The sequence below is a fragment of the Gracilinanus agilis genome, chromosome 1 (genome assembly GCF_016433145.1).
Source record: "Gracilinanus agilis isolate LMUSP501 chromosome 1, AgileGrace, whole genome shotgun sequence".
Classification (NCBI taxonomy): Eukaryota; Metazoa; Chordata; class Mammalia; order Didelphimorphia; family Didelphidae; genus Gracilinanus; species Gracilinanus agilis.
The window spans coordinates 323,293,396-323,320,888 of NC_058130.1; the positions used below are offsets into that span (position 1 = coordinate 323,293,396).

At 33.4% G+C, this 27,493-nt stretch overlaps 1 protein-coding gene across 2 annotated transcripts in view; it reads right to left on the reverse strand.

Moving 5' to 3' along the window:
• Window positions 1-27,493, reverse strand: part of RASA1 (RAS p21 protein activator 1) — a 114,974-nt gene that overhangs the window by 35,218 nt on the left and 52,263 nt on the right. For both annotated transcript variants that reach the window (XM_044662901.1, XM_044662909.1), the window contains 6 exons: window positions 22,732-22,802; window positions 17,748-17,865; window positions 16,132-16,163; window positions 5,692-5,744; window positions 3,272-3,422; window positions 383-461 (listed from right to left, as the gene is read on the reverse strand). In XM_044662901.1, coding sequence (XP_044518836.1) covers window positions 383-461; window positions 3,272-3,422; window positions 5,692-5,744; window positions 16,132-16,163; window positions 17,748-17,865; window positions 22,732-22,802 — 504 coding nt within the window. The remainder of the gene's footprint in view (window positions 1-382; window positions 462-3,271; window positions 3,423-5,691; window positions 5,745-16,131; window positions 16,164-17,747; window positions 17,866-22,731; window positions 22,803-27,493) is intronic.

The window sequence follows — 27,493 nt, forward strand, 5'->3', positions numbered from 1 at the left end:
CAAAGGAATTCCTTATAGCAATGAAATCACAGGTCTAGACTAGAACCCATTCAAAGAAATTTTTTTACTGGGAAAAACCTAGGGAATGATATAAATTTTGTCAATTAGCAAGAAAAAATTACCTAGGATAACAAAATTTGCAAACTTAAGTCTCTTTAGGAATTTATGATTGCTCAAATCTTGGAAACCAAAAAAGATTTTTTTGCTTTATCTTGAAAAAACTTGTTGCTATTTTAATATTCTCTTTATTCAATTTTCATTTTTTTCTGGTTAATTTCACTAACATATCTGTGAAATGTACATCCAAATATACCAGTAAAAAGAACTTAAAACAAACAAGCTCAAAAATACTATCTGGTCCCCAGGAATATAAAACCCTTACCTGCATTGGGACAGGATCCTTAAGGTAGTAGCCTTCAACAATCTGTTCCTTCCGATAATGTTCAATGATGTCACCAATGCTATGAATATAAAAATTATAAAACATACAATTTGCATAGTGTGTCCTCCCCAAAAAGGGAAGTGTTAATTTATAAAATCAATCTTAAATATCACATGCCAATAATGGAGTTATGTTAACACAATATTCATAGCAGACAACTTGGAAAACATTAATGAAGCATATGTTCATAATAATATGAAATTTTAAAAAAAAACTCTTAAAATGGTGAAGTAAATCCAAATTAAGACTCCTTTTGTCAATAACAACACCACCAAAATTTTGAAATAAAAAAGTTGGAATTAGCTGATATAAACTGTGGAGGGAAGATAAGTATTTAATTTTTATTAAAGTTCTTCCATGAGATTGGAATGGAAGAACTGGTAGATGCACACCATTTATTTAGCAATCAATAAGTTATATTAAATTAATAATTTTTATCACCAAAACTTCCCTATATTTTTTCTCTAATTACCAGGCACATTTAGGCTGTAATTGCATTCTGAAGGACCTACATCTGAGGTGGGAAAAAAAGGTAAAGAAAAATTAGACATGTCTCACAAATATTACTACTCTATTCTCAGTAGAATATTCTGGAAAAAAAAAAGATATTCATGAAAGGGTCATACCATTTGATTTAAAACACTACAAGTAATTCTTAATGTTTCATTGGAAAAACACAAGAATAAAAAACTGAAATTAAAGGACAGTACTACATAGTTTATAATTTATTTTCAATATTTAGTTTCTATAGATCATAAATACAATATATATCGAAGTAAATTAGTTTTCTCCACAATCTAATGTCTTTGACATTTACACATTGCATTTAACGTTTACAAAGTATTTTTTTTCCACAACTCTGTGCCTCAGGTTAACACACTATTGTTTCTAGTTTACAAATTAAGAAATCGAAGGTCAGAATCTAGATTTTCTGATTTCAGTGCTCTTTTCATTATGACATGCTGTCCTTAAGAATGGTCTGCAATTCCAAAATTTCTCTCTTTCTTTTTTTTTTTTTGTTAAGAAGAAAAAATTCAGTGACAGGGAAACATTTCTCAATACCGAAGATTTTATTTTTGTCATTTGATTACTCCTCTACATGTAATAATATACTAATTAGAAGATACAAACATGTAATCCCACTAGAAAATTTAAAATGTACAAAAGTAATCATAGAGTAAAAATAAATGACTTGAAGAAGTCACAGTAAAAAGATGATTTGATAAATAGAATTCCAAATGTTCTTTGATACACAAGTGGTAACAAAGTACTATCACAAAAATAGACATCCTTTAACCGATGCCTCCTAAACTGACAAAGATGAAAAAAAACATCTGAATATCCCTTTGTATTCTGTGACTGTGATACTTCTCAGAGGATAAAACTGTTGAAAGAAAATGTAATTGTAAAAATGTTGAGGGGGCAGGAAAGTGGCTTACTGGATTGAGAGATGGACCCAAAGACAGGAGGTGTCTTGGGTTCAAATGTATGACCCTGGACAAGTCACTTAACTCCCATGGACAAGTCACTTAACTCCCATTGCCTAACCCTTACTTCTGTTCTGCCTTGCAACCAATACACAGTAAGGGTTCTAAGAGAGAAGGTATGGGATTTAAAAAATAAAATTAAATTAAATTTAAAATAAAATGTTTATAATCTCATTTTAAAATGAGTGTCCAACAGATGGTCCCTTAATTATCCCAATTAAAAAATAAAGTTCTATGAATCTTGGTCAGAAATCACGTTTCTTTTATTGTGAAAACAATAACTTTCACTTTGGTTACTTGATAAATATTTGACTTGTCATTTCTATCATTTCCTAAATGTAACCCACAAAGTTATTTAGAACATAAATAAATAATCCTGTCTTAAAAGGTGTATCAGTTAAATAAGACGTACAGTGCCCTGGAGATATAGGCACCATTTATACTTGTCTTCACCTAAACATGAAGCAAGGATGGCTTACTTTTAATAAAAAATATAAAGTTATGATTGTATTAGATGAACTTCTAAAGGAGACTTAAGTCACATAAACAATATGAAATTTGCAGCATAAACTCCTAAATGTCTAACAGATAGCTGTTCCTAACAAAGCTGTTAAAAAAATTACTTATTTTTAAAATACTACTTTAAAATACTATTTTAAATAAATACTATCTACATGTTCAAGTCAAAAAAAATTGAATTTCCTAAAAAATAAAAAAACTTTTCAGTTCACAATTTCTTAATAATCTGTTTTAATTTTAGAAATACAACATGTATTACAATGAAGTCTGAAAAATAAAGATTTGGTATGTGACTAAAGCAATTAATTGTAAGGCTACTTCTGGTAATTAGAAAAAATTTCTGTTTTTGTGAAGCTTTGATACATTAGGATATCTAGAAATTGACTGAATTAGTAAATAAATACACACTTCCAAATAAGTAGCTACTTATAGCATTTGATCTTAAATATTCCCTAAAGGGAGCTTTAATCAAGCATACTTAAACAATAAGTTTTCAATTGTTAGCTTGTTTTCCAGACCACTAGAAAATTGGACAATGGGAAAATTTAATTAACCTTCATGAAATGCTCTAACTGGCAATAGACTGATTTTCTGTAATGATATTTAGAACCAAGATTGCACTGTAGAAGATATTGAAAAGGTTATACAAATTAATCTATATTTGAGAAATGCTATAGATGTCAATTAGTATTTAAAAGCAATGTGACTTTAAAGCCTAGGAAAAAGTGTTAATTTTTTAAAATCTCAGAGTTCAATATACAGAACTAAAAATTGACTCCAGGCTGCCAAAGACAAAAATAACCCCAAATTTCTTTTAACTCACCTGTTATAGTATCGGCCTCCCATCATAAACTGATTGTTGGGTGTTGGACATATTTTAAAACGCTGTATATTTTCACTGGTCCGAAAATAAAGTGAATAGTCACCAGGAGTATTATCAGATGGCCTCACAAGGAAACTGCAAACTTGACCTACTGTGAAAATATAATAAAATACCAATTATTTTTATTCCCTCAATGTAATGGGGATAATTTGAGGAAAGGTGTGTGGTAAAAGGGGATTTTGAAAGGAGGTTGTCAGGGACTTGCTAGGTAGGTAATCTAGGTTACAGGTAGGCTGGAATAAGGAGATTCAGGATATAATATGGGTTGAAGTCAGGGAGTATGGCACTGAAGGGAACAAAGATCTTCAGGGAGAGGAGGAATTTATATAAATAGGCAAAGACAGCAGGGCTTATAGACCAGGACTTAGACTTAAAGACAAACTGAGGGAAATAGACTAAACTGAAATTAACTACAGGCTTTAGTTAATTTCACAGGAAGGGACTTGTTTTGAAGTTACACCTTCCTTCAAGATGGATACCCCGGCTTCCCTTCAAGCCCAGAGTATGTTGGTACTTTCCCTCTTCTTCCCTCTCTTACTAATTAAATGACAAAGTAACTAACAGGTCTGTTGAAACACAAAAGGGTTTATTGTCTTTAAGGATGATTTGTCAGGAAGGTGGATTGAGGAAACCCTAACAGTTGTTTACAGGAACCTCAGGTGGGGAAGGGAGGCAGAGATGGAGTCTGAGCAAGGTCCTGCCTTAGCTCAGCTCTTAAGGTGCTCTTGATGTCCAAAGGGAATAAAATGATGACTAACCAATTTCTTTAGATAAAATACTGCCAAATTATAGTTAAATCCCTCACAGATATTTGAACTACTCTCTAATTTACTCTCCTTATTAACTCCACAAACATTTAAGGTAAGGGAAGGAAGGTAGGAAATAGGATAGGATATGGAAATACAAAGGGTTTATCTAAACTAACAATTCTTAAATAAATATCCCAAAGCTAGGCTAAAATTTCAATTCTTCAGATAGGCAAGGAAGCAGCTCAGTTGATCTGAACCTCTCTGCACGAGATTCTCAAACCAACCGCCTTCCCTCCCACAAGATTCTAAACTCCTACCTGATTTCAGAACTCAGCCAAAGCTTGGAAAAACTGTCATGACCCCCTCTCTCTGTACTACATCAGTCATCCTAGAACTTTCCATAAATTGGATGTCCATTTTATGCAGATATAATTTAAAAAATTATTTTCCTGAGAATTTTCAAAAATTTTTCAACAAGTTATCCCTCTGGACATTTTCTGACTCCAAATTCAATTCTCTTGCTGTGACATGCCACCTTTCCTAACGGTTCCCAAGTACTATGAAAAAATAAACACTTTACCAGGGGCAGCTAGGTGACTCAGTGATTTGAGAGCCAGAGCTTGAGATGGGAGGTCCTGGATTCAAATGTGGCTTCAGACTCTTCCTAGCTGTGGGACCCTGGGCAATTCACTTAATTCCCATTGCCTAGCCCTTACCACTCTTCTACCTTAGAACTAACAAACAGTATCCATTCTAAGATGGAAGATAAGGGTTTTAAAAAGAAAATACTTTTACTTTGTGACCTCAGAGAATGACAACAGCTTCTATAAATGTCTCAATTGTAACAAAAGTAATCATTCAAAAAAGAATTCCATTGAATTTTTTAAATTAAAAAGTTAAATTCACATTATAATTGGTTCATAATTATCTCATCGTTTTTATGTGTATTTCTTAAGGAGATGCTTTTGGTAATCAGATTACATTTATACACTTGGGTAATGAAAAACAGAAGAAGAACATCGATATTCATCAAGTATATCTCAATAATTAGAATTTCTTACAAAAAAATCAAAATTTAATCCATTTGCAAATAAATCTCAATTACTGAAGCTACTATAATTATATTTAGTCCTGGGGACATCTTAGAACATGGTGATAAAAGAAGGTATATACGGAGGCAGCAAGGTAGCGCATAGATTGAAAACCACCCCTAGAGATGGAAGGTCCTAGGTCAGTGATAGTAAACCTTTTAGACATTGAGTGCTGTTGTGTCCCCCCACCTCCTGGATCCTGTGCCGCCTTCTCCCCCCCACCCCCCAGACATCTTATCCCTGATAGAGATGGGAGAAAGGGAAGGAGTGGCCCAGGCACTCCACTTAGGGGAGGAAGAAGCGCTTCCACTGGACTGCTGGGCAGAGGGGAAAGTGATGAAAGGTGCATGTGGAAAGGAGGAACAGCTTCTCCCAAGTCACCTAATTATTATTAATTACCAAGAAACAAATAAATAACTATTTATGTATTAAATAAACACTAATGAAATATCTGAAAGGCACAAAAATAAGTTAATTTATAAGTTTTTAAGGTACATATTAACAGTATGAATATATATACCTGTCATCAATAAAGCATAAGCTTCTTGCTTGGAAATCTTCCCATGGAACCATCTTAAAAATAAGGAGAAAATTCAAATGTTATCATTGTTATTTTAATATGGTTGGATAAAGGCTAAAAATTAATTTGCTAATAAGTCTTATTCAAAGAAAACACAAATCAATACAAAGTCAACTTAAAGAAGCTATCTAAGTAAAGCCCTTTTTGACTCAGAATCTCTTCTTCAATATCCCCAACACAAGTGCTTGAACCAGTCTCAACTGGAAAAAGCCCCATCCTCAATTTTGAGTCCCTCCATCCAAGGCCTCCTAATATAGAACAAATTCATTATATCCATTCCACTTTTGAAGTTCACATTTTTTTCTTTGAACAGGCCAAAACCTGCTTCTCTCTAACTTTAATTTACTTCAATTAACCCTAACTTTAGCTTGTTCTGACCATCTACTTCCTTTATTCTCACATACTATATATTGTGGAAGGAATGAAACCATGGTGACTACTGGATCTAATATAAGCTAAGATTTAGAACTTTGTGGAAGGAATGAAACCATGGTGACTACTGGATCTAATATAAGCTAAGATTTAGAACTTTGGAATAATCCAGTGACTACTTTAAATATAATTTACTATGATGCACTTATATGTTCCTACTATGTGCCTGAGACTATGGTAGGCACAGAAAAAGAAAGACAAAAATGAAAAATATGCCTAGTTTCAATGGGAGTAAAATTTGGAGAGGAGAAAAAAAAAGATGACAATTTGGGAAGGCAGAAAAGAAAACTAACGATGAAGGGACATTAGGAAAAGTTTAGAGTTAACATCTGACATATACCTTGAAGGAAAGACCCAAAAGGCAAAGATGAAGAAAAAATATATTCTAAGCTTTGGGGAAAGGCTGTGCAAAAGCACAAAGGCAGTAGATAAAATTCTAAGTTCGGCAGCAATAGACATTAGAGCATTATGCTGGTGGTGAGGAGAAGAAACCTTCAAATCCAGTTTCTGATTTTAACATAAGCACCAATTCTTATCTATCAAGTAACTACAATTCCTTTCCAGCTCCTAGCCAAGCAAACGTCATTTCTATGAAAATTGTGTATCTGCTGTTATACCTTTTCTGCCCTGCAAGGTCAAATAAAACACAAATCCCTATTCGATGTGAAAATTTAGTATACCCTTGAAGAGGGCTATAAGGGGCCCTTATAAGTATTCTCTTTTCCAAACTAAACAAAATTAATTCTTTCTACATTATTTTCTATACTCTTTAAACCTTTGCTTCTCATTTCTTTCTCTGAATCCACTTCCTTTATTGCCACTCACATGCTATTGTTTGTGGAATGAATGAAACTGGGCAGATTGGGTCCACACCATATTGAAGTTTGGAACCTTAGAATAATCAATGACTCTTTATTGATTCATCAGTTTTACTCCAAGTATACAATCAGTTAATACATCTTATTGCTTCAAACTTTACAGCATCTTTTGCACTCATTTCTCCACTTTTGGCTACAATCCTGCTTCAGACCTTCATCATTTCTCATTTGGACTACTACAATAGCCCCCTTATAGATCCTGATTTTAGTTTCTACTAAATCTCAAATAATCTTCTGTGGGTCCATACAGCAGCAAAGTAATCCTTCTATTCCTCACCCAACAATTTTTTAGCCCCACTCACAGAGCAACTATTCTCTTTTTAAGCATCTTATGGGCTCTCCTCCTCCCATCCTCTAAGCTGAGTAAGTATGATTCACCAATAGTTCTTTTCAACTCTTCTACTCTCAGACTTCTCTGAAACCATCCCCCACTATTTCTTCCTTCTTTGAAGAGGCAGTTCCCTTCTGATGTTTTCCAACAAATCCCTGACATCAGCATCCCAGCCTCTATCTTCATCTCTTCCTATCTAATGTTTCATTTCTTGCTGCTTACAAATGCAGTTCCCCCCATTCATAAAAACCCTGAGTACCTTCTAATCTTTTCCATGCTGAATCTTTTCCTCTCCTTTTCAGCTAACAGCAATGAAAAAATCAATTATTTTTGGTTACTTACTCTTTCAATCCAACTGCTTCCATTAACATTCAACTGAAACCACTTTTTCCTGAAACATAAGCCTGACCATTTCACACTCCTCAAAAAAATCCAATGGTTCCTTAATAGTTCTAAGACGAAACATAAAATTCAATTGCCTGGCATTTAAAGTTGTTCACAACCTGATCTTTCTATATTTCCCGCCTCATATATTTCCCTCATCTACAGGTCTCTTCTAATAACAGCTATATTGGCTTCTTCTTGATTACTTGCACACGATGTTCAATATTCTGTTTCCATGCCTTTGGCCTGATTGTCACACATATGTGGGATGCTCTACCTCCTGAATTCAAGCTCTGAGAATCCCTGACATTCTTCGAGACTCAGTTCAAATGTGTTATATTCAAACTCTGAGTCTCCTATCCCCAATCCGTTCCTGATTATTCCTTTCCCTATTTAACATCAATAGAAAAAGTTTATTAAGTACCTTCCTGAGTGGTCATTATATCACAACCCTTGGGGAGGGAGCAACGCAGTCAGATGAAATGTGATCCAAGACTAATTAGAGCCCAATAATATTAATTAATCCAACCCCAGGTGGGACCTGAAAGGGTTACCCATCCAGAAACCCATAAGGGTCCTACCTGGGCACTGTTATATAGAAATAGGAATTATATCATCTAACTAAGGTGACTGAGTGGGTGTTCCCAGTCACCAGCTACCTAGGGGAATACAAAAGGCACAGCTTCCCTAACCAATATCCCCGAGGAGCATAGTAGCAGTATTCAGAAGAGTACCTTATTTATTTTTATAACAAATGTCACCTTTTACAGAAAGCCTTCTTGCTCATCTTAGCTGCTATTTTCTTTGCCTCTAAGGGTTTTTCCCCATCAACTCCGCACATCTTATAAATACCTATTCTGGTCTATTATCTCCCACATTAAAATATAAGCTTCTCAAAAGCAGAATCTTTTTTTAATTTTTTCTTCTGTTACTAACACTTGGAATATTGCTTCAAACATAATAAGCCTATTGATGGAGTCAACATATAATCATACAGCATTCTCACCAATTTCATTACTAAGGCCATGCTTCCATTTGTCTTTGGTTTCTTCCAGAAGTGGCAGAGAAGGGCATAATAGAACTATTACCTTCCTCATTTGGAAAATGCATTCTATTTTTTCAACTGAAGATAAAAAAGCACACACACACACACACACACACACACACACACACACACCCCTTGTTGGTACACAGTTTAAGAATGACTTGAAATCTCTGAAGGAATCAAAAGACTTTTAAATGCCAAACAGAGATTTTAACTAAAATGACAGGTAAGGCAGAAAATGTTGGGGAAAAAACAAATAAAAAAATCAAAGCATAAATAGGTAAATTAAAGAAATGAGAGACCTATACAAATAGGATCAAGGTGACAGGACACAAGAAAAATGAAGAATAGTATAAAAAAAGTAAGCTAAGTTACATTCAAAGTATGAATGCATTTAGAAGAAACATAGATGAAGAATTAAGATAGTATAATGAAAACAAAGAGAGAGAGTAAATGCTTCCAAGAGATAAGGCATATGACTCCTGGAAGTACAAAATAAAGGAAACTTTTAAGATGGTAATAATGTTGATGTTACTTTAATAAATACACATTTTTGATGCTAGATATTTCTATTCCCTATTTTTTCTTGGTATGACAAGGTTTCAAGATAGCTTGTAGCCAAAACCAAGGGGATGATATTATCAAACTTCATTTAGGTAACATTTGTAGTAGTCTCACAAATAAATTCTGTATTTGAATAAATCTTCAGCAGTAGTTACAAAGACATGGAAAAAGGTGAAATGACCAGAGTAACATAAGCTGAAATTAAACATATTTTTAAAAAGTGAAAAGGGAGGATATTAGAAATTTTAACCACTAAACACAAACATGTCCATGATCTCCTTCCATTCTATTAAATTTCTCCATATACTTAACCCATCTTTCCCTTTCTTTCCCAGAACTCTTAGGGAAAAAAAAGGATAAACACTCTACAGATGCTATCATCACTTTGGTGAATTATATTCTATCAATTATGCCTATCAACTCATATCTTTTAAATATTTGCCTCTTTTATGAGTTTGTTTCCCCAATTCCCAAGCATGAAAAATATTTTAAAAGTATAAAAACAAGTGGTCATTTTGACTTTGTTCCAAGACTTCTAGTAAGGGAGAACTCAACCATCCTTTGAGAAAACCCATTCCCCTTTCACTTAACTCTATTTGTCAGAAATCTTTTCCTTATATCATGTCTAAATTTGCCAATGAAACTTTTGACTCATGATTCTTGGTTCTTCCCTGAAAAGAATAGAACAAGTTTAATTCAAATACCCCTTCCAAATGGTAGTCCTTAAAGTACTTAAAAATTACTGTCATTTATCTTCCTAAATTCCTTATTTCCCTAATAGGTCTGACAGGAGTTTAAGGTTCCTCACATTCCTACTCAAATCTTCTGAAAGCTCTTTAGTTTCTCATTTCTAAAATGTGGGATCCAGAACTAAACACAATATTCTAGATGTAAAAGACCAAAGTGAAGCACCATAACCTCCTTCACTGTGAACACTACCTCTCTCAATATAAATATAAGTAATAGATATAAAATCCTATCTGGGGGGAAAGAGGTGGTATTGGTAGGGGAGTTGCTAATGAGGAAACAAGGTAGCTATCACTCTCACTCTATATCTCTCTTCTCATAACTAAAAGATCTTTTACCAAAGATCTCAACCAATTTCAAAGACCAATGGCAGTTGCTAAACAATCAAACATCCTGGTTTTCAGTATCATGGAATGTAGTTTATCTACATGCCATTAAAACTTAATCAAAGGCAATAGAACAGTTTACAATCTCCACATTTATCAATTCCCTATCACTCATTTTTCTGAACATTATTCTCCTTTGTAAACAAAGCAGAATTGAATAGCTTCATTCCTTTGCTATTAGCATGCCCTTAATCATTCCAAGTTATTCTATTTGAGTATCCTCTTCTAGCTAATGTACCTTAAAATTGTTTTTAACCAATATAACTTTCAAAAATCATAGAAAAACCTTTTTACTGTCCTTAGCATTGGGCCCAAGTTCATGGAATCTTACTTATCTTTTCTATGAACCCTATTAAAATTAACTCTGCTTTCCAAAAGTTTTATTTTTCAGGATATGCAAAGCATTCCTCTTAAAAATTCTAGTGCAAAGTGATCACTTCCCTTTTAAGGTTCCCATCTTTTGTTTTTCATCTATGACTTCTTGGTAAGAATCAAATCTAATAACAGCCTACCTTGCTGATGTCTCTAATCTTTGAAGGACAAAAATGTCTTTTAAAGCACAGAATTATTATTAAGAAAAATCAAGAAATTATTCACTATACAGGGAGAAGGCTCCAGAACATGATAATATAAATGAAACCTGTTATTAATATTAGATTGTGTGAGGCTTATGAACTCTTCTTCAAATTCCTTTCTATTCAAGTGGTTTGACAACATAACATTTATTTCTGCCTTTGCTTATCTTGAGCTAAACAATTTAAACGAAAAATTTCCCCCTTCTATACTTCTAATACGTACATTTACTTACATGAATATTTTCTTAATGTTCATCACTATTCCAGCCCCCTCATGCCCCTTTTTCATTACTATTCCTTTAAATAAAACAACCTTCTAAAGAGTTCTAGTAATAGGACCTTGTTTATCACAAATCAGTGATGTATATTAGATCAATTTGTTTCCTTGTGTTAAGATCACTAATTTACTTTTCTTTTAATCCAGGCTATGTACATTTGTGCACAAAATACTTGAGGCATATACTTTTTATTTCTAATTTCTTTCTTGAATATTCACTCAAAATTTTGGGCATCTCCATGCTTCCTATACTGTAAGAATAACATGAGAATATTTTCATAGAGAATTAGTGCTCTCTATAGTACTAAAGTCATTTATTTTCTTCCAAATTTTAATAGGATGGTATCTTTGTTTTTAACAAAGTTTCTCTTAAAACTGTCTTTTAAAAGTCTTCTCTCAAGTGAGTCTTGACTTTTCTAGGGTTAACTAGTTGATTCACATCTCTCTCTTTTTTTTTTTTTTAAAACACCCTACCTTCCATTGACTCCAAGGCAGAAGAGTGGTATGGGCTAGGCAATGTGGGTTAAGTGACTTGCCCAGGGTCACACAACTGGGAAGTGTCTGAGGCCAGATTTGAACCCAGGTCCTCCTGTCTCTAGACCTGGCTCTCAATCCACTGAGCTACCCCAGTGCCCCCTAGTCTCCTCTTTTCTTGCCTTCAGTCAGCATCTGAGAAGGAAATGCTTTAGTCTTCAGTTTTGGGTAGTTATTTATGCCTAAGTCAATCTCCAGAAGTTGGTAATAATACCAGCCACTTCCTTCCTTAGTGCTCACAGACAATCAAAATTATAAAATAAAACTATGTATTCAATGGCTCTATTTTATTACCCACTAGCAAATTTGATTTTCTTATCTAACACTATACAGCAAATATTTTCAACGTGAATAATTACTTCCCAACGGGCAAGAACTTTCATCCTCCTTGCCTTCTCTAATTTTGACACTGTGGAAAACTCATATTACTCTTTCCTGATAGTCTCTCCTCTGTTGGCTTCCCTGACATTGTAATTCTATATTTTACCTCAAACTTCTGACAGAATATGTGGAGTAAACAAGAAAAGCCTAACAGAACACTCATCTATACTAGTCATTTAAAAGAGAATGGGTAACAGAAAGGAGAGAGGTAAGCATATTCTGTAGAAGGAACAATGTCTTAAGAAAAATGGAGGTAAAGGAATATGTTATGCCCAAGAACAACTAAAGAAAACACATAAAGGAGTAACAGAGATTAACTTTTGAAGACAGAACAAACTAGACTATGGATGTTTTTGAACAGCAAGCCAAAGGGTTATATTTTATCCTGAAGACACACAAGATCCTCCACATGGATCTAGTTTCTCTAGATGAAGTGATACAAAAATTAATCACTCTAATGATTGTTAAAGTCAGGTACAGCCAAAAATATAGCTCATCTATCTGTGAGAGAAAGGGAAATCTAGGCAAGTTTAAGTTTTTAAGCCAAGTTTTAAGTGTTATTCTTGTAATAGTTCATTGTCCAAATGTAAGAATACATCCTAGAAAAACAAACAACAGAGGAGTCAAACTTTGAATTACATATGCTTACATCAAAAATCTTATCGAAGTGTGATCCACTAAGACAAAATGAGTTGATAAAAGGAAAAGACATGACCTATGAAAATAACTTGGTAATGATGATGGCAGAAAGGAAAAAGGCAAAAGACAAATGAAAGATAATTAAAACTAGTTATATACTTAAAGAAGGTTCATTCCATAAATGACAGAAAAGAGAACAGAAGGCCACTGAAAAGGGTTTTAAGGCAAAAGAAAAACATCTAAGAAAAATAAATATGTGAATATTTTCTCACAAAACCAAGTTAAGATTAACATCAAATTACAGAGAAGATTCTTATCTAAGAATATTTTTTTAAATAGTTAAAAAAAATCTTGTTTAAAAGGAAAAATGGGGGAGGGAGCAGCTGGGTGGCTCAGTGGATTGAAAGCCAGACCCAGAGACAGCAGGTCCTAGGTCCAAATCTGGCCTCAGACACTTCCTACCTGTGTGATCCTGGGTAAGTCACTTAACCCCCATTGCCTAGCCCTTACCACTCTTCTGCCTTAGAACCAATACATACTATTGATTCTAAGACTTAAAAATAAATAAATGAATAAAAAATAAAAGGAAAAAATTTACAACTATGACTAAGTAAAAAATCCTTAGTCAAACAAGGGATAGAAGCAATTACAAAATTCAAAAGGTAAAGTAATCTCACCGTATAACATTAAAAAGGCTATTACATGAACAAGATCAATATAACTAAGAAAAATTGCTGAATGGGGAAAAAATAGTTCATCCAATATCTCTGATACAGGGTGTGATATTTGGAATGTCTGATATCCAGAACAAAGAATTAACACACACACACACACACACACACACACAAGCAAGAGTCCTTTCCAAATGGACAGTCAAAAGATAAACAAGCATTTCTCAAACAAATCAAACTACTGAGAACCAACCATATGAAAAATTGTTCCAAATCACTAATAAGAGAAATGCAAATGAAAACAATTCAGGTTTCATCACATATTCAATTAAGTTAACAAAAATTCCAAAGCAAAAGAGGGGGGTTGTGGGAAGAAAGGTACATTAGTGCATTACTGGCAAAGATTTGGAACTATGCTTTTTAAAAAAAGTGTTTAAAATTTTCATATCCTTTGACCCAGAGAACCACTCCAAGAAATAGATTAGAGCCAGAAGAATCACACAAATACCAAAATATTTACATGGTCAGGTTTTGTGACAGGAAAAAACTGTTAACAAAATAGGTATGTATCACTTGGAAAATGGCTGAATGTTGAAATGTGAATATAATGTTATATTTTCATATAATGAGAAACATTAAATATGAAGAAACAGGAGAGGTCTTTTTTTTTAAACTTTCATCTTCTATCTTAGAATCAATACTATGTATTAGTGCCAAGGCAATAGAGTGGTATAGGTTGGGTAATAGGGGTAAAAAGAGACTTGCCCAGGTTTACACAGCTAGAAAGTGTCTGAAGACAGATTTAAACCCAGGACCTCTCTTCTCTAGGCCTGGCTCTAAACCCACTAAGCCACCTTCCTGTCCCCAGGAATTTGTAAATCATCAAATGAAATCATACTTGTAAAGTACTTAGTACCATCCCAGGAACTGAATAAATGTTTGGTCCCTTTCCTACCTTAAATGAATTGATGAAAACTAAAGTAAATAGAAGGTAGAAGAAGGTAACCAAGACAACATAAGTAGAAAAAAACACAAAATAACAACAAAAACTGAGCACTATAATCATAATGACCAAGCTTCCTCCCAGAAAAGAGGAGACAATGTACCTCCCTTTCATTCATTGCAGAACTAGAAAACTACTACTGGTGTGAAATACTGCCTATATTATGAGACACAGTCAATATTTTGGTTGATTTTGCTGAAATGGTTTCCTCCTACTCTCAGAAAGGAAGGGAATGGAAAGAATATATTAAGAAATGTATTTGACGTAATACTATAATGCACCAATAATTTTTTTAAAAATAAAGACTAAGACATTTTTCAAAAGAAAACATAAATGGAAATATTCTCTTTAACAACAGCAGAAAAGTTAAAGGACATATATCCATAAAATAGTTTTGAGATAAAAGTGGTCAAGGAGGCAAAACAAAATACATTTTTGATTTTCTGTGTTTTTACATAAAGGGAAATGTTTTTAAAAGGATGAAAATATAAAAAGTTTAAAATACCTAAAAGAAATTATTTGTGATAAGCATTGTGGAAAATTGGTTTGGTGGTTTAAAAAACTCTAAATTGTAATATTTTATGACTTAAAAAAAACACCAATCTCCATTCCTAGAGATTGTGAAAGAAAATTTCTTTTTCTTAACTCAATCAAGTGCTTAGAGAGCTCCACCCTTTTAACTGAGTCAAAAACTAGTGAATCCTTTCAAAAGAGTTTACACCCTCAGAGGACAAGAGGTGAATCCCACAAACACTGTCACCATGCATCCCCCCTACCCCCCCCCCCCCCGACAGTATTAAGCAAATTGAAAGACATCTATTGGTTTCTGTGAAGGGGGAGAGACAGGAAATGACATGGAAAAAGGAGTATAAAAAGAGATCAACGTGATCTGGATGGCATTCCCTTCCTTGGTTTTTGGACAGACTGGTTCCTTGGCTCTCTTTGCTGCCTTGGCTTCTGGAAAAACTGATTCTGGAGATTCTTTCCTCAACTCATAGGGAGACTCTTTCCCTGGATTCTGTGCTGGCTTGCTGGAGACTACCTGACTTTCACATGGAAATTGGGACTTGAGGAAGTCTCCTAGTTGGGGGTTGAGCTGTACTTCACCAGAGAAACACTTAGGACTGGTAGGCTTGTTCAGGCTCTGTCTCTTTTCTACATTTCCCACTTTCACTTTTTCTGCCTTATTGTAAATAAAAGCTGCTAACAGTCATTTTGACTTAGGGGTTAATATTTTATAAATGGCGACCACTTTTATAACTCATATTGAATCAAAACCTAAATTTAAATCTATAATATCCTAAAACAACTATTTATCTTAAAGTGATGACATTCATTTTCCCAAATCAAATGACCTTTCAAGATCCCTTTAAGCAATGATTCCCTTGTACCCTTAGTTTTGGTATTAATTTATATTTTGTGTTAACAAAAAGAAAAATTTAGCCTAGTCAAAATTAAAATTATGATTTTTTTTTTACTGGAGCTTTCTTATGATTTGATGACTTTGAAAAATAAAATTTAACACTAACTTACATTTTGCCTTCATGTGGATCTTCTTCACGACCCTGATTAAAAAAGGAAACAATATTTTACTCTTTATGTAATTTATGTAACTATTAACCCATTTTGAAGTTTTACTGAACTCAGATATAATATATTAAAATGATCCACGTCTCTTATCATGTATCAGGAGAGGTACATTTGTCTTAATGTGATACTTTCTAAAACATCTTTGCATTTCTCTTCTATGAATGTTAGCTGGCATACATTAATACTCTAAATGAAAACAATTCTAATAAATAAATTGTGCTACTTGCTCCATATAACTAATTAATTTCATAAGTCCATATCCTCTTTCAATTTTTCTACTCATTAACAAGTATTTTTTCAAACCCCTATTAATAAGGATTTAAAAATTTGTCTATTTTTTAAAAATGAAGTCAGTAACACAAAAATTTGCAGAACAGCTTAAATTCCTGCTGCTAGACAAATATAACTTATTCAGAAATCTTACCACAGGGTTTTCAACCTTCACAATATTCTTTTAGTTACCAAAAAAGGAAAAATTTTAAGTTTATATATTAACTATTTTATAGTGAAAAGAGAGATTCTAATCTCTGGCTAGCAACCCCAAAAGTAAAACAAAAAGTTTGCCACCATCCCTAAGTGGAAAAAGGAGGTAAAAGACCAAAATGTCTTGTCTTCGCTCTTTTTTTTAGAGCTGATATCAAAAGGAAGGATCTAGCATATAACAGTCTGTGGCATAATCTGACAAGCTTCATATTTCTCAGCCTAAATGGTCCTAAAATGCCATTCTATCATAATAGAAGTATTGGGAAAGAATGTATTTATTTCAAAAACTTGTTATGATTAATGCTTTCATATTTTAGTAATAAAATAATCTTTCCATTACATTTACATGTAGAATTTTGCAGCTAAAAAACAAATAAACAACTTAAGATGACTTCACTTGACATACAGAGAAATTAAAAGAGGTAAAATGACTTTAATTCTCTTAGAAAATGAATTTCACAGGTGAGACAGATTCAGATGCTCTTTACATTAGTCATACATTTGCAAGTATAGGTTTAAAACAATAATTTGCACCACTGTGATAAAAGACATTTCCTAGGCATATAACTGCCATATGAACCCAAAAAAACAAAGTTATACACCATATAATATGCAAGAAGAAATTGAAAAAGGTAAAATTAAAAAGCATGAAAAATACTAAAGAAAGGAATCTGAAGCTGAAGCAATGATATATACAACCATTTCAAAGTTTTGAGGAAAATTTGAGGAATTATTCCAATTTGCAATTATCTGAAGTTTGGTAAAATAAAAATATACATAAAATGTACATGAGTTTTGATCTTTAGATTCAAAAGTTGTGTTTTAAAAACACATAAAAGCTTCTGTTATTTGATTCCTTAAGTAACATGCTTTAATAGTCTAATATCATAACTGTCTTTATATATGGATACTAATAAAAAATATTTCTTTACCTTTCAGTAAAGCAGCCCCTAAGTAGAACTAAATTTTCTCATTAAATAGTATTCAGTCACCATAGGTAGATCATGCATTTTCAGTCTCCCAAAACTTTTTACATACTACTTGACACTCTGTAAATTTTTTTTTAAATCACTTACCACTTCTTCTACTAGATCTTCAACAATAAGGCCTTGCTCATCTGTTCTTAGATTTGTAACCCACATCCATCCATCTTCTAATTCATTATGAACAATGAACATATCTCCTTTTAGGAAACTAAGGGCAGAAATGTTGGAGTTATTAAAAATGAAGTCACAGTAAAAAAAAATTAAAAAAGAAAATTTTAAAGTCATATGCCATACCACCAGCCAACTAGATTAGGGAAAATTATATAAATAAAATGTGTGCTATATTAAAATGACAAAAAGGAAGAGTTGGGATCAAAACATTGATAATTTTAAGAGAAATGACAATCTGCATAGATTTGTGTGTGTATGTATATATGAACATGTTCTAATCATGATTTGTACTTAAGCATATGAACTGTTTAATTCAGATAGCTACAAGACTAAGAGAAGTATTAATGTCATCATAAATACATGTATATGTGTGCGTGTGTTCTATTTTTGGCAGAGAAGCAATAACCTTCAAGTGGAGAATGAAGAGTAGGCTCTCAGATATGATCAATTTGGCACTCAATTTTGCTTTTCAATTACGAGAAGATTCTTAGAAATAAAATAGATGCCTAATGATTAGAGAATGGCTACACAAATCACTGCACATGTATATAATGGAATATTACTAGACCATAAGAAATTATGAATATGAACAACACAGAAATACATGAGAAGAAAATAGAACCAGACAAACTATATACAATGATCACAATATAAATGAACAATATAAAAGAACAATGAAGAAAGAACAATGAAGAAAAAACACTTGAGGGCTATGTAATTAACTATAATGACCAAATTTGGTCTTGAAAAAAATATAAGAAAATACAGGTCCTTTCCCTTTTTAGCAGAACTTAGTGAGTATGGGTGTATAACAGTATATACAGTCAGATTTGGCTTAGTTTTGCTAAATCTTTTTTTTTCCTTCTCTGTGCAAGAGATAGTTTTCTAGGCAGGGAAAAGAGGTTATAATTTGAAAATGAACATGTTAAAACAAAAAATTCAATAAAATTATTTTTAAATGGAGGCAGTTTCTACTGGGTAACATGGGAAAATAACAAGAACATTTTATAAAGCCCCAATGAAACATTTAAAAAGAATCCATGCTAGTTATTTTAAGCAAGAACTATTGCTTTAACAGTTTGAGCACATTAAGTATTTTCTAATGAAAAGATGAACTATCACACAGATTCATGGTCCATCTAACCTTAATATTTTTTCTCTTGATAGTAGCACCAAAGCAAAAATGTTACAACAGGACATGTTTAAACTTTCTAACGTCTTCAAATGTTAGGACTATGCCCCAAATTGTATATTTTCCCATAACAGAGCTGTCAATAATGATAGTTACTTGTATTTTCAGTCAGTACCACAATGCAAAATTTAAAGTCTGTGGATGATGGTTTTAATGTTGGCTCTATTATTTTCTGGCTGTGTGTGAAACCTGGAAGTTATTCCATACTCTCTCGGTCTCGGTTTCAGCAATTCTAAAACGACAGAGGTTTGGCCTAATGATCTCTAAATCCTTACCAAATCTAAAACCTAGGATCAAAGAATCTCTCAGAGGAAATGAATTCTATATTAGTCATATATAAATGAGTAAATTCCTTGAATTTCTCATCTATTTGTACTTACTTCAAGGAATGCTAGCTAGTTTTACTCTGCCAGAGTTGGTTCACAGTTACACTAGGAGTTAGTTTTTATATTTTTCATAACCTTTCATGATTTTTATAGATTTTAATAACATTACTATCCAAGTTTAATGATTCCAAACCAAAATATCCTAATATGCTTGTCTATCCTCATACCTTCTTGTCCCCTGTCTCTTGTCTTCCTAAACTAACATTTTGTAGACACAGGTTTCATTTGTTTTTTTGTTTTTTGTTTTTTTTAAATGAGAAATACCTTCCTCAAGGTCTTTAAAAAGAAGTTAAATCAGTGGTGTCAAATTCAAATAGATATGAGGGCCACTAATCCATGTATAAACATCCCTATATGACACATATTGACACTGTTTTACAATTTTTGCCTGTGTTTTATCACGTTTTTATTTATTTTGTTAAATAGCATTACATTTTAACCTGATTTGTACTGCATTCAGGAATGTTGTAGGCCACCTGTTTTGACACCTCTCGGCTAGATGACAGATGACAGTTTGTTTGAGCATGTCATATATAATAGGGATTCCTTTCATTTACAGTGGGATTGAGTGGGTACCGAGCCCACCAATTTCAGCTCTCAAATTCTGAATCTATAAAACGCAAAGTGTTTTTAATAGCCTTGATGATGTCTAGAGCCTTTATAGTCATTACCAGGACAAGGGGCTGATTTTATTTTCCCCTAAGGGTCTATATGATATGATTTAATGCGTAGATATTAAAGATCTAACACAATATACTTTAACAAAAAAAATCTCCATAAAAAACTCATTAAAGGCTTTATTTTTCTAGTATTTCTAAGAATTATGTGCATTTTATCTTATACTGCAATAATTCATTCCCTCCAAAACCAGTAATCCAATATACTCAAAGTGATCATGGTGGTTTTTTGAATAGATACTAAACCTAAGATTTTAACAACTACAACAAACTCACTAAAGTTTATATTGGCTTTATAAATAATAGAATTGTAAAAATAAATTTAATAGAAGCAGATGAGAATTCCTTTAAAGTATGAATAAAATTGCAAAGAACTAAGATAAGGAAGTCACTATTCTCTTAACTAACCATAATATGAAAGATAAGATTAATTAATTTTTGTTGGTCTATAAAAAGGCCTGCTAAATGAGGGCCACTAACTACTGAAACTCTGCAACAATTGATTCATTTTATTTTAAAAATAAGTAGTCCAGAAATCCTTGTTCACACTTAAGAACTTATTTTGTATGCTATCAAATCTATTCTACAAGACACTAAACTCCATGACATAAGACATAAATCTGTGACCTAAAGCTTTTTATCTACTTGGCAAAATTAAGAAAAGACCTATGTATCTTTATTTAATACTTATAAGACTTTAAGGATCATAGATCTACAATTGGAAAGAATATCAGAGTCCATATCTTGTCCAAACTCTCATTTTCCAGATGAGGAAAAGTGGAGCCCAGGAAAGTTTAGTGATTTGCCCACAGTCATAGAAGTAACAGAGATGGAATACGAATCTAGGTCCTTCAACTCTAGATGAAAGCACTCCTACTTACTATTCCATGGCTTACAAAGCACTTGAAATTTATTGTCTCCTTTAACAGTTAGTAGCAAATCTTTATATATCTTTAAAACATGCAATATGCTTTATATGCACTATCTCATCTGACCTTCAACTAAATCCTACAAACTATGTGGCATATTACTATTTCTATTTAAATGATAAGAATACTTGGGATTGAAGAGATTAAGTGATTTGTCATAAAGTTGTCAAATGGTAAAACAAAGATTCAAAACCAAGTCTCCTAACTCCAAATCCAGTCTTCTTCCTACTACACCATAAAGCCTTTTAGTATACATATCCCGCATGCAACTGGCACTTAAACCTATACTAAACTGTTTAATTCAAACAGCCACAAGACTAATGGAAATAATATTAGTATCATCCTCATATTTTATTCCTATTGTCCCTGAAAAGGAGATTCAAGTGCTTAATAGCTAACTAATCCTCTGATTTTCTTTTATTCCAGAGCTTCATAGGGATTTCATGCTCATTAATGATGAGCTCAAACTATCATATGTCTATATATTTATACTACTTAATATATAAAGCATTTTTCTTCTTAGCTCTCAGATTTGCCACAGAAATTATTCAAATTTCTAAAATATGTAACCAAATTTTCTTTTATAGTGTTACCTTTGTCCTTTTTAAACACAAATCTTCTCCCTATTTTTTTTAGACTAACAGTAATGGTGTCTGTAAATATCATCTATAAAAAGTCAACTTTTTCTATTTCTTATTTTAGACAACTAGAAAGAACAAAATTGCTGCTACAAGATTCCAACTATTAATATGGGACATTTTTACAGCTCAGAACTACTTCTTGTAACAAATCATTCTAACTCCATCTCAAAGCTTATTGCTAAGGCACCTTTGAAATGTAATAACCAGGAAATACAAGTGCTTCTGGCATCAGAGAAATTAATTCAAATCCATTCTCTGAGGCTTATACTTGTGTGACCTTAGATGAGTCATAGCTTTCCCTGGCCTTAATTTACTCATCTGTAAAATAAAGAAATTAAAGCCTAAAGTTCCTTCCAATGACAGATCTATGATCTCAAGGGTTACCTGAATAATTGAATTTTATCATTTTACCAACATAGGAAATAAAAACCTAATAGGTTGGAAGAAATTAAAATGTTGAGGCTAACTGAAAACCAATGCAATTTGGTGGTAGAGAAGGCCTCAGTCAAAAAGCATTTCTCTTTGTTTTAATTCGTGTCATGTTCTGAATTTCTTCAAATGTATGGGGCCATTTATTAGCAAAAGATTAATCCTATAATGTCTGTTAGGAAATTCCTATTACCAAAGCAACTTTGCTACAACTTACAGTCTTAAAATAAGTTGTTCAGTTTTCTTGGATATGAGAATAGCTTTCTATTTATGCCATACTGACTCACATAAAGTATGTTTAAAATAATTAAAACACTCATCTGGGCAGTGTTGGGACTAACCATTTGGATACACAGATTAATGGAAAGATGAATAACAAGAACTACTGTATGCCACCTTGAATAGAACACAATGAAACCAGACTCTCTTTCCTTTTTCTATCTCAGTTCTCACAAAGCACAGAGGTCAGCCAAAACAGAGATTAAGGAACAAAGGCACATGATAATATAGTCTGCATTAGTTTCTATTGTAAAGCTACCACTAGAGCCTTAGAATCTTTCTAGAGTAAGCTGAAAGCCCTATATCTTCGAAATTTCAAAATGCTCACCACTTGACTAAGTCTACTCATGAGATCATACATAAAAGATACCTGATTTCATCTGTGTCTGGTACTTTTGTGTAAGGAAGGATTGCTCGTACACGCCTTCTGTCTTCCACTGGCTAAAAGGGTAAAACAAGGAATTTTCAAATATGAATTATTGTTTTTTCAAACTAAAGTAGTACTTCATTCACAAAAAAATCAGATCCTATTACAACTACTTTCACAGTATTACACAAATTATTGAGTACTTTTCCCACATCTTTGGTGTCTTCTTTTCTTTCAGTTATTTTGAAATCAGTTCCTTAATGCTCCAAAATTGTGATAACTCCAGCACAAAACTCCCCTGTGTATACTTGGTCTAGTCTAGCCGTTTTCATTTTTTCCCCTTTTATTTTTTTTAAACTAACAAAAAAATACAACTAGGACCCTGATGGCCAAGTCCAGATGTTGTTTACAATTACACTAATTGTAAAAAAGAATCTATTATAAGATTTACAGTTTTTCATTTTTAATTTGTTTACTATGTCACCCAGTTTCTTCCATAACTACCTCTCTAACCAAATATTTTTCCCTCCATTATTTATTAATAATCTTCTATTACCCTTCACCTTATGATTTATATTTAAAACCAGTATTGCCCTTGACTGCCCCCATTCTGTCTGGGAAAGGGATCAGATGTTTAGTTAGGAAGCATTTATTAAATGTCTACCATGCAGCACATGCTATTTGTCCTAGATAAAGTGGTTTCTAGGCTTTTATTGTCCTAACAATTGATATGAGTCAAATTTCTTTAGTAACTCTCACACTTTTTAAAAGATGTATTAAAACTATTAAATTTAGTTGCTGGTACTTTCATGACCTGATCTCTGTTCAACCATCAACATGTTTACACATTATAGGAGGAACTGACCCAAACCATAATAATACTTTCACTATAAATAAAAGCAAAAACAAAGTAGCAATTAAAAGGGAAACTGGCATACAACTCTTAAATAAAAGGAGTTGGCACAGTTAGGGATTTTTGTTTGTTTTTTAAAACTATATCCAAATGTAACAAAATACATTATTTCATGGAAAATCTGGCTATTCCTCACTTGTAATTAATGTTTAAGAAAAACAAAACTATGAAAATAATGGCAAATTGTATTCCATAGGGAAATCTGCTGGATTTGGAATCTAAGGACCTAAGTTCAAAGTCTATCTCTGTTTTGCAACCTGTATGCCTTAAGTTACAATTTCTTTGGACCTAATCTTCAAAAGGTTAAACCAGATGACCTCTTAAGATTCTTTCTAGTTCTTTAACTATGAACCTATGATGCATTACAAATAAAAATTACAAAAAAGAGATCTACAAAACCTATGTTCAAAAATATGTTCTAGGATCAAAGAATGATAAAAGATAAAGACTAGTAGTTAGAAGTCTCAAAACCTGTAAATCAAAAATACTTTCTCAGAACAAGTTAGAAACAATCTAAGACAAAGCTTAAAATGAAATCCAACTAAATCAGATAAAGCCAAAAACATTTATAAATGAAATTGGCAAACGGTCAACAAAAATATAATGCAAATGTATCTGGCCAACATTTTTATAATCTTAACAACAAACAATGCAGAACCACCACATTTGGATACTACCACCTCTGGACAATTGAGTGATACCACATGAAAAAGCAGAGTGATTCATCCTTCAATGCTTCAATGATCTGTATGTTTATCCAAATCTTTGTTCCTTCCATTAATGTAAACTGTGATTTCACAATGATATAAAAGGTGAGTTACATTAGCCAGCAGCTAACCTAGTAATAAGTCTTTCAGAATCTGGGTTAAGATTCTGGTCCTTTGAAAACTAACATACAAACCATCACCAAGTCACTAATAGTGTACACAGCACTTTAAAAGATGGAATTGTAAAGAACATCTTAATGTGACCAAGCATACAGAGAAAAAAATCATGCTAAAGGTACACAATGTTAAAAACATTCAGGGATGAATTTTCAAGATGGCTCAAAGAAAGGATGATTCCCTAATCACCCAACAAGCCTATATACCAAGCACTTTACTAAACAATAGGGATATAAACACAAAGACCAAGAATCGTGATTTTACTCTCCCCAAAAAGAGGTACCCAAGAAGGTATCATCAACTTCCAATCTAAATGCCCTCTTCAATGCTATATAAAGGTATTTGTGAAAACAGTCTTTCTGTATATAAAGAGCTTCCTTGGAAAACATAAGCGATCAGGCAGGCAGGCTATAGAAAAATATACTTCTCAGTCAAGAATGTGACAATTAAGAAAGGGTCTGTAAAAACATATCCAGAAAACTTGAAAATCATAAAATATTGGGATACAGCATGTATAGTGGTATGAGTGTTAGCTCTGTAGTCAGAGAACCTGGGTATAAATGCTAATACTGCTACACCTTGAGCAGCTAGATGGCTCAATGGATACAGCCTAGAGTCAGGAAAAATTGTTTTCCTGGGTTCAAATTTGGCTTCAGCCACTACCTAGCCATGTGATCTGTAATAAAAATGTAATAAAGAAAAGGTAAATATGGGGTTTTGGGTCCTTTGGTGGGAAAGGAGGGTGCAATAGTGGATTGAGGTGGTAAGGTGAGATGTAAGGGAATGTCTGAGTTTAGGGAAATAGAGGACAAGGTAGTATAAATGAACGGTAAGGGAGATGAGGTAATTAGGGGAGGCAGCTGCAACTGGGAGACCCACAGACTAGAGACAGAGGTTTCTGGGGAAGGAAGGCTGGACTCTTCCAGGGAAAATGGTATTTCTACAGACACAAAGGTTAGGGCCAGTCAAAAGTGGTTTGAATCTGACTAGAGGGCTTTCTAGTCAGTTTCTCAAATCCACAAAGAAGGAGTCCCAAGGCTCCTCCTCTGTCAATGAAACTGAAGGGTTTCCAGGAGGAAGTATAGAGACAACTACTTCCTCCCAAGATGGATGCCTCCAGCTTCCCTCAAGAAAGTAAAGAGAATAATTCCTTCCCCCTTTAAACTCTCACTTATCGTCGAGCCAATGATTTAGCAAAGGGTTTGAATGGGTAACAATGGGGCTTATTAAAGTTTCAGAGTTGATTATCAAGGAGAGAGGAGTTCAGGGATCCCTAACAGCCGCTAGGGAGAAGCTCAAGGTGGGAGAGGGTCACAGGAATGGCTTGGACTGAGAGAGAGCCTGCAAGGGATAGTTTGTTTCAAGGGTAAGCCCTACTTGTCTATAGGGAACTAAATCCTCAAAGTCTAATTGCTACAATCCCAAAATCCACTCTTCTCCCAAAGCCCACAGGAAATCAGGAGGGTAATAGGGGAATGATATAGAGAAGATCAGGGAAGATCCAGTGAAGTTAGCTAAGCTCCAAATGTCAAAGACAAAAGCACAGATTCAAGGCAAGGTTTCAGCTTGAAAGCAGAGCCCAGTTCGCCCCCTCCACTCTCCACAAGCTTCTGGGACCAACTGAACATTGTCAGAGTTCTAAGGCTGGTCAACTGCCAGAAGTCCTACAGTTAGGTTAACTAGTTAGTTAGGAAAGTCACTTACTGAACCCTGTTTGCCTTCAATTTCTTAAATGAGATAGAGAAGGAAATGGCAAGTCACTGCAGAATCTCTTCCAAGAACAAAACCAATTTCTTTAACCCCTAGGTTTCTCCTCTGTAAAATGAGAGGTTTCAGATAGATTACTTTTAAGATCATTTCCAACTATAAATTTACTAAGCTATAATCATAACAAACTACTACTACTCAGGAGTTTATCAAATATTGACAGGAAAGTTATTCACTAGTGTCACAAACAATAAGAGTCCAAGCAAAACAAGTATTCACTACTAATGCTCAGAGGTTCTTCAAAAGCTAACAGGTGACATAATAATTGCAAAAAGCTCAGAAGCCCTTACAAAAGCACCATCAATGAAATAAATTTAGTTATGTGAAAGAGATCTTTCATAGTGAAAGATCAAGTAGGAAAAAAGTATCCAAATTATGAAACGCATTTGGGCAAACAACTCTCAAATGAGTCCACCAAAACGTATACAAAAACTCCAGACAATAAACTGAGTCTAAGACTGAACAGAAAGAAGGGAAAAGTTAAATACAGTGCTTCCAAATTGCTCACTTATGCAAAGCCTATTTTCAACTCCAAGGATGTTGGTGGCAAGGCTGTTAACCACAGTAATGGATTAATTAGAATTGCAGATTATTCAAAAGGCAAAGGTGCATGGTTAGTATTGGTAGGCTGCATCACTTGCAATGTCAGCAATGGCTTAAGTGAGAAGAATCTTCTAAAACTACTTAGCATACACATGAGCATCCGCAAAGTAGATGAAACACATAGGAACCAAGAATAAAAGTCAACAGATGAAGAGAGTTGGTACCCTCAAGAGAAATGTAAAACAAAGAGGAAGACTTCTAACAAGCTTTTCTTTGGCAAATTAATAAAGCAATAGAGGAAGTACTCACATTTAAAATATCATAGATCCTTCAAAATAAATTAAAGTATTTCAGAAGCTATGTTCTTTTCTAAAATCCCATCCCTGAAAGGGACAAGGGAGCTGGGAGGGTAGAAGGGACTAAGAAACAAACACAGCTGAAATACTAATTCAAGAAATCTTAGAAACAGAATTTGGAAGTTGAAAATCACCAGAAATCATCAAATAAATGTTTCTCTCCTTAAAGATGATGAGGTCCAAATAAATGGAAAAGCCAGTTAGAGTCATTTTATCTATTCAGTGTTTTATTTATCAATCAATATCTTCTAATTCAGTGATGGGCAAACTTTTTAAATGAGGGGGCCAAAGGAAAGGAAATA